This window comes from Mastacembelus armatus, chromosome 24, assembly GCF_900324485.2.
Source record: "Mastacembelus armatus chromosome 24, fMasArm1.2, whole genome shotgun sequence".
Classification (NCBI taxonomy): Eukaryota; Metazoa; Chordata; class Actinopteri; order Synbranchiformes; family Mastacembelidae; genus Mastacembelus; species Mastacembelus armatus.
This window is the reverse complement of record NC_046656.1, coordinates 15344402-15363702: the sequence shown is the minus strand read 5'-3', so window position 1 is coordinate 15363702 and position 19301 is coordinate 15344402. Positions and strand designations below refer to the sequence as shown.

The following is a 19301-nucleotide window of genomic DNA, read 5'->3' as shown; positions in this document are numbered from 1 at the left end:
GAAGTCCTGCTCCACACTACAGTAATCTGGATCTTCACTAAGACAGCTCTAAACTCCACCACCCCTGTCCAGACCCATGGTTGATTACCCGCACAGACTGACTTCTTGGTGGAGTTTGATCATGAAAAACTCCTCACATTATTCATATTACAAATTTTCTTGTTGAATTTCTGTTATTGAATAGCTTTTAGCTTAAATACATCACTTTAACACTGATGTTGCACTGTCTGCTGCAAAAAAGAACCAAATTATTTCCAAAAGAGATCAGACCAAAGAGATCAACTGTCACGACTGCTGTCTCCCATTGAAGATGCCTCTTCTGTCTCTCTCTCTCTCTCTGCTTTCAGTCACATTGTCACTGCCTCAGGCCTCTGCTTCCTCTAGGCGTTCCAGTGCCCACTGTTCTACATCCAGACACATATTCCACATTTCCTTTCCATCCCAGTCACACGACCTTCCCACCTACTCTCACACCTGTTCCCAGTTTCCTTATTAATCCAACCAGTATTTCAACCTCAGACCAAGTCTTTGCCAGGATGTTGTTTTCCTCTGTGCTGTTCACACTGTGGACTCAAGCTCCTGCCAGCCTGCATGGTTTCCTTTCTGTTTGTTCCTGTAGCTGGACCTGATGGTGTGCCTGCCTGCTTGTGCATAAAGGTCCTATCTCTACTTTCAAGTATGGTCACTTAATTACACCTGGCTGTGCATCTGCTTTGGGTCAAAACGTGACCTTCTCTCCACGCACACTAACTTTCATCCTGGATGATCAGACTGCAATTAGACCAAATCACATGAAAGTGAGATGCTCAGATTATTTTAACCACTTCTTCACTTGATTTGATTCGCAAAATAACAAACTAAAAATGAATACTAATGAATAAATGAAGCAGGTTGAGGTGAAGTTAATCCAGACAGCAAATTTACTGTACAATCTTATATCAGATGTGCAGAATATTTACTGATTTATGCATTTTTAGCAAAAGAGAAACCTAAATTTACTAGGGATGACAGAGATGTAGCTCAGGCTCCAGTACACTGTGAATGCAGTAAAATCAAGTATATGGCATAATCTGAATAGAGCTTTATCTTAAATAGTGCTGAACTATTCCATAAGCTTCCAGATTGATGGTGAAAATGAGGACGTGGCAGCGAATGGACTGAGACTGGAAACAGTTTAAAGATAGCTCTCTGCTCAGTGAGCACCAATAGGACCTTATAAGATTTATCATCCCCTAATCCACCATGAAGCCATCAACACCAGTCGCTCCTTCAGAGTTATCACAGCGAAGGTAAATGAAAATAAAACCTCAGATTCTGATGTTCAGCAAGAGTGTTTCAAACAAATGTTGAACTGTGCATTACTACAAAACAAAGATTTATGATGATTTATATTTCTGTCATGGTTAGTATCTAACAGATGGTTAAGAGACTTAGAACATATAATTGTTCTAATAATGAAACTTTTTTTTTAATGCAATATGTTTAATCTACTGTATGTCTTAGATGCAAAACAGATGTTTTATTTCTGAAGCACTACAGACCAAAACTGCTCTGCTCTGTTCTTCTTCAACAGTTTTAACATTAATGTGATATGTGCAGTTTGCTGATTTCAGCTCAAATGATTTGTCAGACAGGCATCTCTTCCTACCAGTGTTTGACAGCTCTGGTGTTAAAAACTGAAAAGCGTAAAACCTCTTCACTGGGCGAGAGCTGCTCTTTTTAAATGTTCACTAACTTATTGTGCAAAACCACAATGTTTAGTGTAACTTGGAAAGATTATTTAAAAGACTTCATAGGAAACAAATATGATCTATACTTAAAACCAAATCTCAGCTGTGTTAGTTGTCTGAGATCTGTGTATCGTCTCATTACAAGCTGCAATGATGCAATAATTTGCATATGAGAGGTTGATTGTTTTTTTGTTTTTCATTCACTGAAAGCTGAACTGCAGCTACTTGTGTTGAAGAATTGTTGCGAAATCAGCCACAAGATGGCGATGTTTGACGCATGATGTGCCTGCCTGTGAATCTACAACATCTGTAAATTCCCTCTCTAATTTATGAGATAATGACATCAGTTTAAACCACGAGCAAATTAATTTCATTCAGCCATTGGCTTATTTACAAATAACAGCAACATGCATGAGGGGCAGGAAAAATGAAAAGATTAGTGGTCCAGACGGTCGGTTAAAGTTGAGTTATTGGGCCAAATTTTCGAATCATTAAGAGATTTAATGTGCTAAGAGTTAATTAAAAACGCAGAGGTTTGCAAAAGAGTCAGCTCAGTAAACGCTAAACCATGACAAATCCCTTTAACATCATTTGAAATCCAATCATCACAACCTTAAGGGGATTTTTTTTGGGGAAGAAGCTTAATATCCTGTCATCACACATGCAACCAAGCAGCACCTCATCAAAATAAAATCTCAGCTTTGATGACTTTGGAGGAAATAACAGCAAATCTTTTTAAAAGTTGATATCTTATTGAAACAGCTATGAGCTGCATGAGTGAAATATTTTAAAATATCTGTTAAGTCATGTCTTAGAGCCTGTTCAACCCAGTGTTTGCCTATAACACATAACCTGTTCTAAATTCTCAGATTGGTGAATGGAGTTTGGTTTGTAAAGCTATAAAGACTGACTGCTCCTCTGGGACTTCTCCATGATCCCAAATACATTTCATAGTATAGATAGTATATGCTATAACTGGTGCAAGGCTATAAATGCGCACTCACAGATGCAGAATTATGGCCAGTTTCCATGTCTTACTAGAGCCAACTGACTCCCCGTGCATGCTCCGATCCCCCAGTCTGCCAGCTTGCTGCTGTCTGGTTTATCAGCGCTGCTACTGATGCTGCCGGATGCTGCACGGTGGCGCAGCCCAGATCCAACTGAGGATTTACGAATGGAAAGGAGAGGACAGCCGGGTCTGCTGGAAAGGAGTATTCTGGATGGAATGAACCTGAATACATTCTTGATGTTCATTTGACCTATTACTTTAACTCTATTAAGAAAAAGCGCAGCTTGTCACTCAGCGGACCGAGAAGTCGCTCTTAATAGGATTTTATTGAGGCGCGTCGCTCCGGAGCAGGTGCGCCGGTGTTGCCCGGCATTTCCCCAACTTACCTGGGATGATGATTTCTGCCCTTTTCAATCTGTGAGCCACGACGCACAGGTGGGAGTGTGGATTTTTGAATTGCAAAGTTTGGATCGCCTCTTTCCGGCGTTTTTTGTGAAAGGCAGCTGTAGATTGGAGATGTTTAACACGGCAGTTAATTCTGGATGGATGCTGTAGATGTTGTCGCGGCTGTTCTCGCAGATCAGTGTGTATCTAAGTCCACACCGTGGAAACCTGCCGTGCTCATAGATAACTGTGTGTTCGCCCGGTCGGAGTCTAAGAATCACTCCTCATTCCTTTCCCGGGGAAAGTTTGTGACTGGGACGCGGCGGAGGATGAAGGCAGCGCATCTTGTTTGGCTTCCCTGCGGACGCGGAGCTCAGTGAAAACCATTAAGCTTGGTTTTAGTTTCATTCAGCCTGGGATCCTGCTGTTTGAAGGATAAGTGGAGAATATGTATCCAAACTGTGGAGCCCTGCTCAGGCTGCAGGGGAGAGCAGCGGACATCCCGATCCCTTCCTGGGACCACAGGTGTTCCGTGTAAACAGGTAGATAACAGGGAGTGGAGTTTGGTGGAGAAATAGATGTTTATATCAGAGGACAATGAAAAAAGTGAAAGATATCTTTAACAGTTACGGAAGCGAGATTGCAATGCGATATTGACTAAACAACAAAAAGCCCATATGCTGTAGCCTACAGGTTAGTGCCGCATTGCCTGTCGAACATGATCTAAGCGCTTTTCCATAAATCTCCAGCTGAAGCTCCTTAATTTCACACACCTTCCTAGACAGTTACCTGGAGTTTTGCTGATGAATATTTGGGGATATATTAACAATCTGATCCACATAGTTAACACTGGGACACATCAGGCGAAATCAACAGTTTGAAAAAGTTACTATTTTCTCCAAAGTGTTGATCATCCAATGGCCAATTAGCATCATTTAAATTGTGAATTGTACAATTTGTTGAATCATGTGAAACTAGTCGTAGATACATGGGGGCAAAAGGAAAACATGTTTACCCTCCATCCATCCATTTTCTATACCCACTTATTCCTTAACCAGGGTCACAGGGATCTGCTGGAGCCTATCCCAGCTCTCTTTGGGTGAAAGGCAGGGGTACACCCTGGACAGGTCCCCAGTCCATCACAGGGCCACATAGACACAAACAACCTCACACACTCACACTCACTCCTATGGGCAGTTTAGAGTCACCAATCAACCTGACATACATGTTTTTGGACTGTGGGAGGAAACTGGAGTATCCGGAGTAAACCGGGCACAGGGAGAACATGAAAACTCCACAAAGAAAGGCCAGGTTGCAAACCCACGACCTTCTTGCTGTGAGGCAACAGTGCTAACCACTCTTCCACCATGCTGCATATATTAAAGTACAATATTATTTAACAGTTTAAATAAAATAGTATTGCAAGACACATTCATTAGAGCTTGTAAACAACACCACTGATTCAACTTGGAACTGATGAATGTGTTAGGGGTATGCTTTTATTAGTTTATTCATTTTATACAAGTGAGAAAATTAAAACAGAAAGTTTGTCCTGAGCAAAATGCACATTGTGTCTTCTTATGCATTTATCTGTTTTTAGGTTTTGTAATCATGATGGACTAAAAATAATCATATTTGAGAAGATCTAACGGCTTTAGAGGAGACTTAACCTTTGACCCCTTTATAATATCATGCCTTTACCCAGGTTTTCTCTTAGTGTGGGTTTCTTTTTAAAAATGGGTCAGTAATAAAGGTTCACTTTGTATGTTTTTTAAATTCAATTCAATTTTTCTTTCAGTGACTCTAGATCCCATAATGCCGACCTGTGGATAGAGAGGGCACCCCGTGAGTCAAGCTGACTTCTGTCTACCTCCCTGCTCCCCTTCTCCTAGTTCCTCATCCTCCTTTTTTCCTTTTTTCTTTTCCTCTTTTTTCCTTTTACTTATACATACCACCTCTTCAGATACTTTCTCATTTTCCACCTGTCTCTTACTTTATCCTCTTTTTTACATTCACTTTATTTTCTTCTTCTTGTTTCCTCTCACAATACTTTTCTCCTTCTCGCCTTGTTGTGGCAACTTCCCTACTCTGCTCTCTCCTTTTCCTCGCTCCCTCGCCCAAAACCCACCACCACCACCTCCTTCTCTTCCTCCCCCCACAGCACACATGCAGGCCAAGAAGCGGTACCTGCTTGTGTCTGTGGGGGCCGGTCTTCTCTTCCTCATCTACCTGTGGGGTCTACAAATCGGGGAGTTCCAGCAGCAGCCGTACCAATATCACCAGTTTCCCCAGTACCACCAGCAGGAATTCCAGTACTACCACCAGAGCCAGGACGTGTACCAGCCCCAACCCCTGCCCCAGAGACATACATCCAGACCGCCCAGGCACTGGCCAGAGTCGACCGAGCTGCTGGAGCCGTACTTGGAGGGGGGAGAGCAGGAGGTAGATAAAGCACAATGCTGTTTGAGTGTTCACAGAATTCAGCTTTAGTTTGATGTCTTATGTGTTTTGTTTATCCCTTATGTTAGTTTTACTATTTAAAATACTACTCTACCCATTTACCATTGCACTCATGTAACACACAAGTTTACAAAGAAAAGGATCAAAAGTTCTTTTTAATCCACAAATTTTCCTTCCTTGTTAGAATTTGCTGCCTATATTACCCAGAATGCACCTTGACTGCCAACAGTAAGGTAGCATAGAGTGTGTTATGCTAGTTGGGCTAAAGTAGCGCAGAAATTATGGCCCTCAGAGATGAGGAGCAGACTAACAGTCTGTTACATTCACACCTAGATTTTTTCCCTTTTCGTGGATGTTTATGTGAGTAAAGTGCAGCTATTGTGACTGTGAAAAGGAAAAGTGATACATTTTCTATATTGGCTCTTTGTGTAGGGGCTGCAGTGGTGGAGTGTGGTGCATCAGGTGCTGGTGAGATGATAAAATATTATTCAGGAAGGCTGAATTGCATAATGGAGCCATGAGTCTGAAGGCTTATGAGACCATAAAACACTGCTCAGTTGTAAATACAATGAGGAAGGATTTTCAAACTCAGGCACTAACAATAGAAATACATTGTTTATGTTACAGAGTAGCTTGTCATCTGTTTGATTGGCCAGTGCGGCACCTTCCTGGGTGAAGCTCAATTGTGTTGTAACAAAAGTTCAACCAGGTTCAACTTTTATGCTTATGTGTGTGTTTTTTTTTCTCTGTGTCAGTGCCCTGCTGCACCAAGACTGAGGTCTCATTGAAAGAATGAGGGGGCTGTGTTATTTTTTGCAGTGCTGTTGTCTGGGTGAACACAGACACAGATATAATCAAACACTGAGAAAGATTTACACATAGACACAGGTTTATTTCCAAGGGTCACAAGGCAGAATGGTTGAGCACCACTGAGGACAGTCACTATTCATCTCCACATCTAAAGCGATGGCTCAGGCATGCAAAGTTTTTAAAATGTTGTAGATACACACACAAATTGTCAAAATAATGCAGATTCTGTAACTCAATGATTGATATTTTGGAGGAATGTTTGGATTTTTTCCTGTATTGTACATGTAAACTCTGGATTTTGTAAGGTGTCAATAGGTTTTATGTTGTGTTTTGAGCTGCACTAGTGATATGTTTCTGTGTGTGCACAGGAGGACAGCCCTCAGCTTCATCACCAGCACACCTCCCCTAGGGAACGACGGGCAATTCGTGACAACATCTATAAGAACAAGCGCTGCCGAATGGAAACCTGTTTCGACTTTTCTCGCTGCCAGTCGGGCTTCAGGGTTTACATTTATCCTCCCCAGAGAGGGGATGAGGTCTCAGAGACCTACCAGAAGATCCTGTCATCCATCAGGGAGTCTCGCTTCCATACTACAGATCCTTCAAAGGCCTGTCTGTTCATTTTAGCAGTGGACACATTGGACAGGGACCAGCTGTCTGCTCAGTACGTACAGAATGTCAGGTCCCGCATCCAGAGCCTGCCGACTTGGAGCGATGGCAGGAACCACCTCATATTCAACCTCTACTCTGGCACCTGGCCAGACTACACAGAGGATCTGGGCTTTGAGGTGGGCCAGGCCATGCTGGCCAAGGCCAGTGCAGATGTGGTCAACTTTCGACCAAACTTTGATATCTCCATCCCTTTATTCTCCAAGGAGCACCCGCTGAAAGGAGGGGGCACAGGTTATCTGACACTAAACGATGCGCTGCCTTCCAGGAAGTACCTGCTGGTTTTCAAAGGGAAGCGGTACCTCACTGGCATCGGTTCGGAGACAAGGAATGCTCTGTATCACATACATAATGGAGAAGATATTATTCTGCTGACCACATGTAAACATGGAAAAGACTGGGAGAAACACAAAGACTCTCGCTGTGACAGAGATAATGAAGAATACTCAAAGTAAGGAATATACTTTTTATTTCTTCATCTCTTTAACTGGTTCTGGGTGGGCGTGTGTTTGAAAAGAGTAATTATGCTTTAAAGTTCCACCAAGTTGTATGAATTCTCTCTCTTTCATTGAAGAGGCCCCTATGATTTTGGGCATTTTCACTTATTTTTTTGTCCCTGCAGAGTTGGTTGGAGAACACAGCCTGCATTTTAACACACATTAGCACCGTGGCAGTGGTTAAACTATAATATCTTATTGATTGACAGTTGGTAATTTCAAATGTGGTGTGTGTTTGTGCAACACTACATTGGCTCATTGGATGTGTGTGTTATTGCTGCTGATCATTACAAATTTGGTTTACTGGCTAAAGAAAACTCTCCTGCTTGAGACAATAACTGTTGTGTATGAAGTACCTCTTTATTTGAGTGAAACAGGTTGGAAACTTTTATGTTCATATTTCACAATTATCATGGGAGTTGAGCTTCAAAGTACTCCTGAGACAAAATGCTATGAAAATGTGAGTGTGTTTGTACTGCGGCGTGTAATGTGTAAATGTGCGCGTGTGGAAGAGAGAGAGGAGCAGAGGCGTCGAATGTTGAGAGAAAGTTTTGTCAGCTCAGTAGTTGGTCGAGAGGAAAGTGATCTGAGACGAGAAGGGAAGCTCACCTTTTGAAAATTTTAGCGAGAGCTGACAGCTGAAAGGAAGGAAACCACTGCGTGTGGAGGGAAATGGGAACAACATTTGCAGCTTCTCTCTTTTTCCTGGATATGTTAGCCCAAGAGTCATTGCTTGCATATTTCAGGTTTAAAAATTTCAGATGCCCAAAGGAAAAACCACTGTGGATTCAAAAATCTGCCAAGTGCTTCCACACAACAACTGGAATCTGTACACAGTCCACTCTGCAAATATTAGGACAGTGACACATTTGATTGTTTTGGCAGATGATTGTAAAGTTAAACTACTGACTTTCTGCTTTTAGAGTGTTTGAACGTGTTCCTATCTACTGTGTATTGGGTGAGCAGATATGTACAGTCACTCAATTTCAGATCAGTGCAGCAAGATATTGATCATAGAGCATAGATAAACCTGTATAGTTAAATGTTATTATTCAATAAGTTGGTCTTTAGGAAAAACTGACTTGCTGACTTAAAAACTGCTGACTTGACAGAGCTCGGTTGTTTTTCTGAGAAAAAACCATTACCTCTAGGTTTGAAGTATTGGGAAGTGTGTGACTGCCTGTGTTCTCTGAAATCCCCATTTACCTTAAATAGTCTTTTCATCTACTATATGTTCGCTCATTGTTTTGTTTCTTTTCTCTAGGTGTGTAAGAGGATTGCTGATCCTAATGTGAGTCTGACAGTGTCAGAGCTGAGCATTATGGCAGACACAAGAATGCTGAAAAAGCTTTGTATGCTACGTTATAGCGTTGTTGTTGGAGCGCATGAAAATGTGCACATTAATGAATGTGGTTGGTAAAACTGGTGGTTTTATGAGCACTTTGGTGCAGCTTTTGTAGAGAAGAAAAACACGGGATAAGCTTCACTAACTAGGCTGCATAATTCATGTAAAAGAAAATCCACCAGTGCACTCTGCCTGCTGCATAAAATACAAAGGGTGATAATCAATAGAGTACATTAATGAACAGAAAGTGCTTAAGAGGCTCCTTCACTACATAAATTGTACATTAGTGCAGTGTCTGTCTCAGTCTGGCATTGGCCTGATATCCAATACCTAAACCAAAGAGCTTATTCTGACAGTGGCACTGAATTTAGCTCTCAGTGCTGCTTTCATTTCTCCTTTCTCTCTTTCACCCCCTCCCATTTGTCATTGAGTGAATTAGTTCCTGGATTAAATTTCCTGTGTAACAGAGACAAAAGAAGTAGAACCTCCATTTCATTTTTGAGATTTTTCCCAAACATGATGTTTGATTTTTGCAAAACTAACACTGTTGATAAATCACTGGTTTGATTTGTATGGGATTAGTTAATTGTCTGTTTTTATGTAAAGATGACGTGCCTGAAGCACAGACTAAAATGCAAATAGTATTGTGCAGCTATGTAATAAGAAGACAGTTTTAGTTTTATTGCAGTGAAACCGACACCTATCAGTAAACGGCAGAATTGACCATTTATCCAGCAATTGTAAAAAAATAAAAATAAAAAAATACCCAAGGGAAATGTTAGTGAAAGTGATGATGGAGAAACAAACTTTAGGTCTGAAGTGTATGTTTATAGAAATACAGTTTGAAATCCAGTAACTCCAGTATATTGATTTCTCTAGGAAATATCTTGAAGACACAGGCAAGCTTTTAATAAACCATAAAGTTTTTTTTGTTTTTTTTATTTTTTTTTTTGTTTCTTCAGGTGCTGCTAATTGATTCAGAGAGTTGTTCCGAGTAGCAAAAGTGAGGTAACAAGTGATATAACTAATTACTTGACTGTATTTTCTGTATAGTGGCAGCTTTACAGTCTTTTGGATGTTGACGTGACTGTGAAAGCCTTGTTTGTTTGCTGCTGCCTGCTCTGGTGTTTTACACACAGCACATCGATACAGACATCACCCAGTGCAGCTGAGGGGGATCCTACAGCGAAGCTCCCTGATGGGAACACAAACCACCGAGGATCTTGAAGCCTCAGGGCAGTCGATAATTGCCCTCCAATTGAATTAAGCTCGAATGAAGGCGATAGATAGAGATCTCACCTCCCACTGAGAGGCGCTCGATTGAACTCAGGCTGTTTTACTGTACATAGATAACAGTCGGCCCAACCAATTAGAGCCTCGCTGTCTCCCCAAAGAATGTTTGATATCAGGCTCGGTTTACAGAGCAGCAGATAAAAGATTTAATTGAGATCGCTGTCACATCTTTCACAATAGCTTTCATGGTCAAAAGAGAGAAAGGAAGAAGCAAGAAGCGTGTAGACGGTGGCCAAATGTGATCAGAGGTGTCGAGCCGCCTGTACAGTAAATCCATAAACATCTCCCCGTCATCTGTTCCTCCCTGCTCATCGACCTCTTCTTTTCTTGATCTTGAAGCTATTTTAGCTCCTTATTTCTTCATGGTTTTCTTCCTGGCCCTGTGGAAATAAAATATAGCCATGAAAAAGCCCTGAATGTATTTTAAAATTTCACAGGGGTAGACTGTGAATCACACAAAGTGGGTTTCTAAATCATAAAATCAGACCATAAAAAAAAAAAAAAAACACTGTACAATCTCTTTGTGTTCTTAGAGTTAACCCAATACCACACACTCACCATAGTACCAACATTACCAACATAATAGAAGGATGTTAGTGAGCAGGATGCATTAAGGTCTGTTTTATGGTAATAATTGACAGTAATGGCTGATAATAGTTCAGTGACGTATGTTGTTCTGTTTGCACAGGCAAACTCCGCCAAGCTGGGTGTGTCGATACTGAATCAGATGTGTTATAAAAATATTCCACCTGCAGTAGCACCTGTGACAGACATCTGATGCACAAACCTCTTAGCGAAACTTCCCAAATTCCTGGATGCAAGAGTCTGATACACTACATAATAAATTACTGTTGGGTTAACGTGTATCTTAGTCCTTCACCTTTAGTCTTGTGGATCTGTACTGACTGGACTATAGTATGGAATTTCATACCTGTCATTTCTTGTTTTCTAATGTATAAACACTATCACTGAATTTATTGTGCGGTATTGTTCTTAATTTTAGTTTGAGTAGAAACCTCAAAGACTAACACAAAGATATTGAAACATAAGCATATCTAAAGAGAAAGTATCCTGACATGTTGAGGCCCATCAGTGCTGTCACTGTGTGTTTCCTTTTATTGCATTACCAGGACATATAGTACAATGCACATACAACATCTCAGAAAGGGCATTATGCACAGATTTCACACTAAGTGTCCAAATGCTGTTCTGTCATAATTTAAGAATTGTTTTATAATGAGCAAGTAAAGACACTGAATGAATTAGTTATAAAGTGCTCCTTCTGCTCAGCATTTCTAATTTGATGCGTCCCAGTATAAAAATACTCAGATGGAAACACAGCTGCTGTCACATCTGTGACTGTTTGGCAGCTGCAGAATTCAATATGTATGACAGGAGAAAAGGGTCTGTATTAATTTAAATGTCAGCTATGGTCATATGGGTGGCCAGCGCTGACGATGTGTAGTAGAGTGAGTGTGTGGGTGTGTGAGTTTTTTTTTTTTTTTTTTTCTTTAGCTATTTCTTTCCAGCCTTGTTGTGAGATGTTCTATTAAAGCACATCAAAAGTCAATGTACTTTTTCCTTGTCAGCGCTTATCTCCCCCATTTCCCTTCCTCCTCTTTTCACCTTCATCTCTTCTCTTCCTCCTCCTCTTATCCTTCTCCTCATCCTCCCCTATTCTCCTTTACTTTCCCTTATCTGTCCTCACTCATCGTCCTCTTTTTACTCGCCTCTTCCCCTGCTGGCTGCCGAGCTAAACTAAAGTGTGGAAAAGGTTTTACTGCTGTCTCAGTGCATCTTTGATGCAAGTCATGATGAAGAGCGCCATGAGGAATAATAACAGAGTCTGCCAGTTTCAGAGGGCCAAATTTAAGGTTTCTAAAGAAGCTTTCATGTGTAATTGATTTAAGATCCTAATTAAGAAACAAAAAGGACGCAAAAAACAGAATTTTGGTAAAAATGCCCATATTCATGAGAAGGGACCCCAGGAAATGAACTTGTAAGATAATTAAATAGTGTAAACATAGGGTTGTCTGGAATAGGGAAAAGGGGCTGCTGAATATGCCAAATACTGCATTAACCTTGAACATATAATCCATCCATTATCTATACCCGCTTATTCCTAACCAGGGTCACCGGCATCTGCTGGAGCCTAACCCACCTCTCTTTGGGTGGAAGGCAGGGACAGGTCAGACACAGGACAGGTCACCAGTCCATCACAGGGCTACATGAAGACAAACAACCTCACACACTTGAACATATAATCATACCAATTAAATCTTATGCGTCTGATTTATACAAAAAACTTGACTATATAGCATTTTTCTTCTTATTCAAAAGCTGTAGTAAAGAGATGGGTTGCAAATATAATAACCAAACTGGGTTATTACTAAACCAAACAATATTCATTTTTATTGCCTTAGTTTATTACCTATTACCTTTATTACCTATAAAAGTTGTGGGTTTGCTTGTTCTTTAGAGTGTCTTTAAGTGTTCCTTTGGGGCCTTTGGGTGCCTGCAGATTTCTCAGGCAGCAGAAGACAGCAGCTGAACTCATCAATACATCGAAGGTTTCTGCCAAGGCCGGTTGGAGGGTGAAAAGAAAATCTATTGATCAGGTTTGACTTGACCACCATGGCCAATCAGCAGGTGAATGGAGGTTAATGGTTTTTCTTGACTTGTGAAAGCCAAACATAGATTGACATTTAGTGCAACAAGGCCTTGGTATTTATTTTAGCAGACACTCTGTCAGTCCTAAAGGGAAAGAGAAGTTAATATATCAAATGTCGAGCAGTCAGTACAAACTGAATTACGGTGTGATCTCAAACATTTGTCAGATTGGTTAACTTTATTGAATTAACTTTATTGGATTATTGAATAAACTTTATGTCTCTGCTCTCAAAATAGAACTAAATAAATGGAAGTGTTATCAATTCAGCAAATGACTGTATGCTAAAAGGCTGCATCTATTATTAATAATATAATATTTACCATCAATACATGTGAACCTGTAGATTATGTCAGTTTTGTAGAGGTGAAGGTGGACTCTAATGCACATGATATCAGCATGTGCACTCGTCCATATTTGAGCACTTTTAGAACTTCTACCTATAAGTTTGCATAAAGACCGAGCTTGGAAAACTGCAAGCCTTCTGAAATGCTCCACTCAATTGGCCTTTCTGTAGCTTTACTTGACCTTTTCTCTCCATGTAAGAATAAAAATTCAAATTATGAATCCATTCTTTCAAAGAAATGGTGAGTACCTATTCCTCACCACAACCATTTGACAGTCCTAACAACTCACACTGGAAGAGCAATCTCTTTGTCTGGGAGAATAACAGGCTATGCTGTCTGTGTGCAGAAAGGATGTCATTTTCTCCAGTATGAAGTGTTGCCAGCCTTCTCACTCAGCAGCACATCACTTTATTTCCCTGTGTATATCTCATTTCCGGCACTCTATGTACCTCACTCTAATTTCTTTGTTGCTGCCTTTCTTTTTTTTCCACCTTCCCCTTGTCCATTTGTTAGCTGAGAGCTGACGATTAGTTGGGTTGAAGTAAAGGTGTGTGGGTCATTCCAGGATGTATGTCATCCATCCTCGCTGAGAGAGACAGAGAGGACAGAATTAGAGAGGCAGTAAAATAGTGGGAACACTACATGGCAGGATGGATTGCAGTGTGAATCCATCACGTTTCACACACACTGCTCTTTGGTTCCACTGAGAAATAAAACGAGAGGGAGGCTTAGGAGAGAGAAACAGAAGTGTCATTTTACAGGACTGTGCATCTGTGTGTCCAAAAAAGCAGAAATATATTAATTGGGTATTTTTAAACATTTCCATTGATAGATCACAAATGTTTTACAGAGGATGTATCTCCTTGTGTAAAAGTTTAATATTTTGTAATTGTTTTATTAATGGGGTCTAATTCTTTATAGAGCAGCCATAAAGAGAAAGAGTTTTTGAGTTGTCAGGTTGCAAAACAAAGTTCCCATAGTTTCTGTGTGCAATGAGCTTGTTACAACCCATCGTTACGTTTTATTGCTAAGTGACATTTAGCAGTCATGTGAGACAGCATCACTTGTTTCAGCAAATGCCCCAGAACATCCGCAGCGATTATGAGCAGAGCAAAGGAGGAAGCCAGGTGACGTTATAGAGCAACAGAGGCCATGCAGTGAAGAGGTCGGGGTGGATGTGACGGTTGGCATAACACAGGTCTCAAAAGTTGAGTGACCACCGTGATCGTAATCGTGATCGTTATCTAACATTAAACAGGGGTTTAATATTGTAACCATGACAACAAAGATGACAATAAAGTACTTATTTTACCTTTAGCTATTATTTTTCCTTAATTTTCAATAACGTGCTTAGTACAAACAAAGCGTAAACAGATGTTTTCAAACCTGGCAACCTAAAGTTGCTGTCTGAAAAGCATTAATGATTATTTGTTACTCTAACATAATTTCTCGGGTGAAGCTCAGAGTTGTCCATTTACACATCTGTATTAGCAAACATTTAGAGTCGTGTTTCTGGTGGATGTAAATAGCAGCTACATGGTTCAGTTTTTTGTCAGTCACTTGGCAACTACATCTTTATGTTTTGTGTTGGGCTTATCAGAGCTTTTTTTTTTTTACTTTAAACCGGCACCTGGTGCAGCTTAACCTGTGTATGGTGTCAGTTTTCTATTAGCCAAAGGCACACACACACACACACACACACACACACACAAACACACACTCACTCACATGTGTTGCATTCGTTCATTCATTCCTTCATTAACTTAATATTAAATTAAACATAACTTCACTTTAAACCAAATTCTTGCACTGAAGTGTAATGATTAACAGGGTGGGACCAGCATCTTGTTTAAATCTTAAGCTAACAATCTTTATACCAGGTCATCATTCTAAAATTAGGTTTTTTTCTCTGAGGAAATTTTTTTGTCCCCAAATTGTGACTTTCTAAACAGATTTCTGTCCCCACAACATTAGTCAAACCAGTCCACACATGCAAACACATTCATACACCTGCTCCTACAGGCCCGACCAGTGAGAGTTTAGAGTCTCCTTGCAATTAATTTGTTTTTAGCATCTACAGTTTTTCTGTTTTTCTTTTAAGTCAAACTCTAAAACATTGCCTGCAGTAAAAATTGGCCCAAATCCCCTGACTGTGATGTGCTGAAGTGTCCTTGAGCAAAACACTATGTCTATAAACTCCAGGGATTCTTCTCAACTGACATCTGACTCTCCTGCAGAGGACGGCGTCATGAATTTCCACAAAGATCAATTAAAAATCACTAGTTTTATTCACTGTTATTTGTTTTAAGGAATTCTGGGAACACGACAGAAAATCACAATTGATTTAACTAGTATTAAGAAAAGATTTGTTCAGAAATGTATGACTTTATTATGAGACAAACATGTGACTGCAGACTGAACAACCTAACCACATGAAATAGTCTATTAGAAGGAATTCTTGTTTTGAGTGTATATTTCATACATACTCATGCATTCACATCATCATCATCATCACCCTTTTTTGATTTTCTGCTGTCGGCTGTTATTTTTATAGTATATTTCCTGTTTTTTGTTTTTAAAACAGTGTGTTCACAACGATAGAAAGACACACATATACATACACACTCGCACATACACACCCAGTGTCAAAGGGGGAGCGTCTTAATTAAAAAAACATAGCTTGTAAACCAAGAGAATCTAAGCATCACAATGGGAGTTTAGCAGCGAACCGCCACATGCAGCTGTTTCTTGTTAATGCTGACAAACACACATATATAAATATCCAGTATGTTTACATACACACACACACACACATACATAGAGCACCTTGTGCTGGAGGGAGGCAACTGCTTAATAGTTTCAGTATCGCCGCCATAAGCTCTTCTCGCTCCATAACTCTGTCAGCAGGGATTTACAGCTCATTGGTTCTCATTATGAAAATGTGATATTGCACTTGAAACCCTCCGGCTATTCTTGGCCTATGGACTTTTGCAGTGTCATGGTTTAGAGACGGAGGGAAACGCGTCTGTCAGCCTCTTCGTCCTGCAGATGTTTTATTTTTACTACCTTTTTGTACTTTAAAAAAACTGGCAGTAAAAAAAAAAAAACACACACAGTACACCATAAATATGTTAGGTCAGAGCAGTGGGTGCATTAGTAGTGTGTATGAAAAATACTGATTTGAACGGTCGAGTGGGTCACTACACACGGCCTGCTCAGCAGTAAACAGCACACATTCATACTTAATGACTAGCTGGGGAACACAGTGGAGCAGTTAGCAGCTAAAGAGTCAGATATGTCCCTCAGGAGCTGGTGGAGACCAAAAACAGAGCTCATCAGGTGGCCAGAAACGTGACTCCAAATGTATGATAAGGTGGATTCCTAACTGCTGGCTGTGTAGCTTTGCAACTCTTTGCTAACAAGGTCATTCTTTTTAACTTAAAAGGTGATGAAATGTCTGTGCTGTGTTTCAACATGTTCCTGCTGCCCATAGGCCAAAAATCTGTTTTTTGCAGGTCTGTGTCTTTGATATTTAATATATCGCTTTAACTCAGCCAGACTTCACTGTGACACTGACACTGAGAATACACACATATACTTTACACACGTTAGGCTACAACTGATGATAACTTCTGATATTGATTAACTGACTAATATGATGATTATTTTCAAATTACTTCATTATTCATTTGTTTCATGCCCATCAAGATGATGTCTACAGATAGCTGGTGTTGTCTGCCCAACATTGTGTATCTGTTTTTTTAACCCTTCATTATAGACATTAGAGAGCTGACCTGCCAACATGAGTAACACACAGTAAGTGAGGTTGTAAAGTTTGTGTGTGTGTGTGTAAATATGATCAGAATAGATTACCTCTTATCGGTTTCTGTCCTCAGGCAGATAGAGCTGGATCACAGCTGCTTATCACATGCTTACACACTGAACAACCAACACTCTGCGCCTTTCATTCTCTGCCCCTCTTCCTTTTTCTGCCTTTTCACTTTTTTCTTCCTCCTCCCTTCCCTTCTCACCTGTTTTAGCTCCTTGTTTCCTCCTTTTGTTTCTTTCTCCCTTTTCCGTCTTCTGCTCCACTTCGCTCCTTTCCTTCTTTACTTTCCTCCTCTCATTTCCTCCTCTCCCATGTCTTCTTGTATACTCTTCTACTCCTCTCCTCTCATTCCTCCTTTCTTATCTTGTTCCTTTCTTTCCTTTCATTGTTCTGCTTTGCCTTCTCATCTCCTCATTTCCTCTCCTCACTTTTTCCCTCATCTCCTCATTTAGTTTCCCTTCTTTCCTCTTTCCTCGTTTCCTTTCCTATTTTCATCATTCCTCCTCCTCATCATTCCTTCTTATCTCGCTTCACTGTCATATTTCTGTCTGCTCTATTCCTTTCCTCCTCTCCTCCCCTCCTCCTGCTCTCCCTCCATCCTCTTCTCCTTTCTTCCTCCCATCACTCCTCCAAACCTCTCTTCCCTCCCGTCCTTTCCCAGGCTGTCCTATCTCCCTCTTTTCTCCATCCTCCATTACTCATGCTCATTAGTTTCTTTCTTCTTTCAGATTTTCCCCACAAATCTCCATCTCTCTGTAACCGATGTCAGCCTTGTAACGTGACAGCGGGTCAAGAGAGGGTTGTTTCAACGTTGGGATCAGACCAAAATAGGGCTGTGTGACGATTATAAGTGTGTGTGTCTGCTTGATGCCTGTTGGTTCATCCTTACGGGCTGAGTTTGACGTGCCTGAGGCGAGAGCTGCCTACACAGACACACAGTCATAAATATAGAGCAGAAACAGCCTTAGGGTTGGTGAGAGAACGGTACAAGGCCCTTTGACTCCTGACAGCAGAAATGTAAAAGACCATTTCTAGTCTGTCTGGTCTTTTCTGTGTAACAAGGGCAGCTTATGTGTCCAAATCACTAATATTTTAATTTTGTATTGCTGTAAATGTTTGTTAAAACACTTTCTTTGCTCTATATCATAAACTACTTTGTTTATAAGTTTGAGTCATTGGGAGCTAATGAATGAACGCAGAACATGACTTTTAAAACTGATGTGATGTGTAACATAGCGAGAACAGAGATTTTGAGCGCATGCCATTTAGATGCAGACTGCAGTACTGGGACACTTAATGGAACAAGGCCATCGTAAACAAAATTTCTTTCAGCATTCATTTTGTTGCTATGTCGAGTCAGTTTGATGTGAAAAAATTGGGTGACAGAACTAAGTTGCTTTTTGCCACTGGAGACTCTTTTTTTTTTTTTTAATTCGTCCACTCTAGTTTTCACAGATACATGTATGTCCTGTCACATCTGTACCATTGTAAAGGAGAGCAGCTTTGCATCATTACCAGGCCAAGGTGTAAAAAACACAGTAAGAACAGACAAGCATTTAATTGGATTTATTTTAGCCAAATGTTTCTTGCTCAACCTTTATAACAATCATTAGTATCATCTAAGAAGATCTTTATTATTTTGTTCACACACAATGTGAGTCATAATAAAAGAAAGACACTAATAAATGTAAAAAATATTTAACTTTAACCAGTGAAGAATAGACCAGTATAAATTTATTTGAATCACAGTACATTTTGAGTTTTAGTCAATCTGGTCTGTACATTGACTCATAAACGTAAAAGCATTCCTGTCAGTGGTTCTGCGGCTGTGTTGGCAAATCTAACCTGTTCTACTAAATGACTTGTGTTATTTTTAATGGAGCCATATGTTGTTCCTGCTGACTCTAGCACGCAGAGACACATCAAACACAAAATATGCTGCTGCTGTTTGACACTCTGTCAAGATAACCTCTGGATATTTTGTGTCGGTGGCTAATTCTCAGACTGAAGTTCTGCAGCTCAACTTTGTTTCCCACTCGCTTTTCTCTCTCTGCTTCGCTGCTGCTCACAACAACAAAAAAAAAAAATAACTGCAGAAGATACATGACATTTACAGCTCACTGAGGCATGACTGACAGATAAAACAAATACATGAGTCTAATGAACATCAGAAAGAAAGTGTGTATAAGATTTTCTTATACCAAGGTCAGCAGTGAAGAACTCTAAAAACACGGTTTACATCCAGGTCACACATCACTGT

The 19301-nt window shown here is 40.3% G+C and overlaps 1 protein-coding gene across 1 annotated transcript in view; it reads left to right on the top strand.

Annotated features, from left to right (window-relative positions):
• Window positions 1–5289: 5289 nt before the first annotated feature.
• The window catches only part of LOC113137230 (exostosin-1), a 150191-nt gene continuing 136179 nt past the window's right edge, over window positions 5290–19301 (top strand). Inside the window, exons 1-2 of the mRNA XM_026318745.1 lie at window positions 5290–5565; window positions 6762–7513. Coding sequence (XP_026174530.1) covers window positions 5290–5565; window positions 6762–7513 — 1028 coding nt within the window. The remainder of the gene's footprint in view (window positions 5566–6761; window positions 7514–19301) is intronic.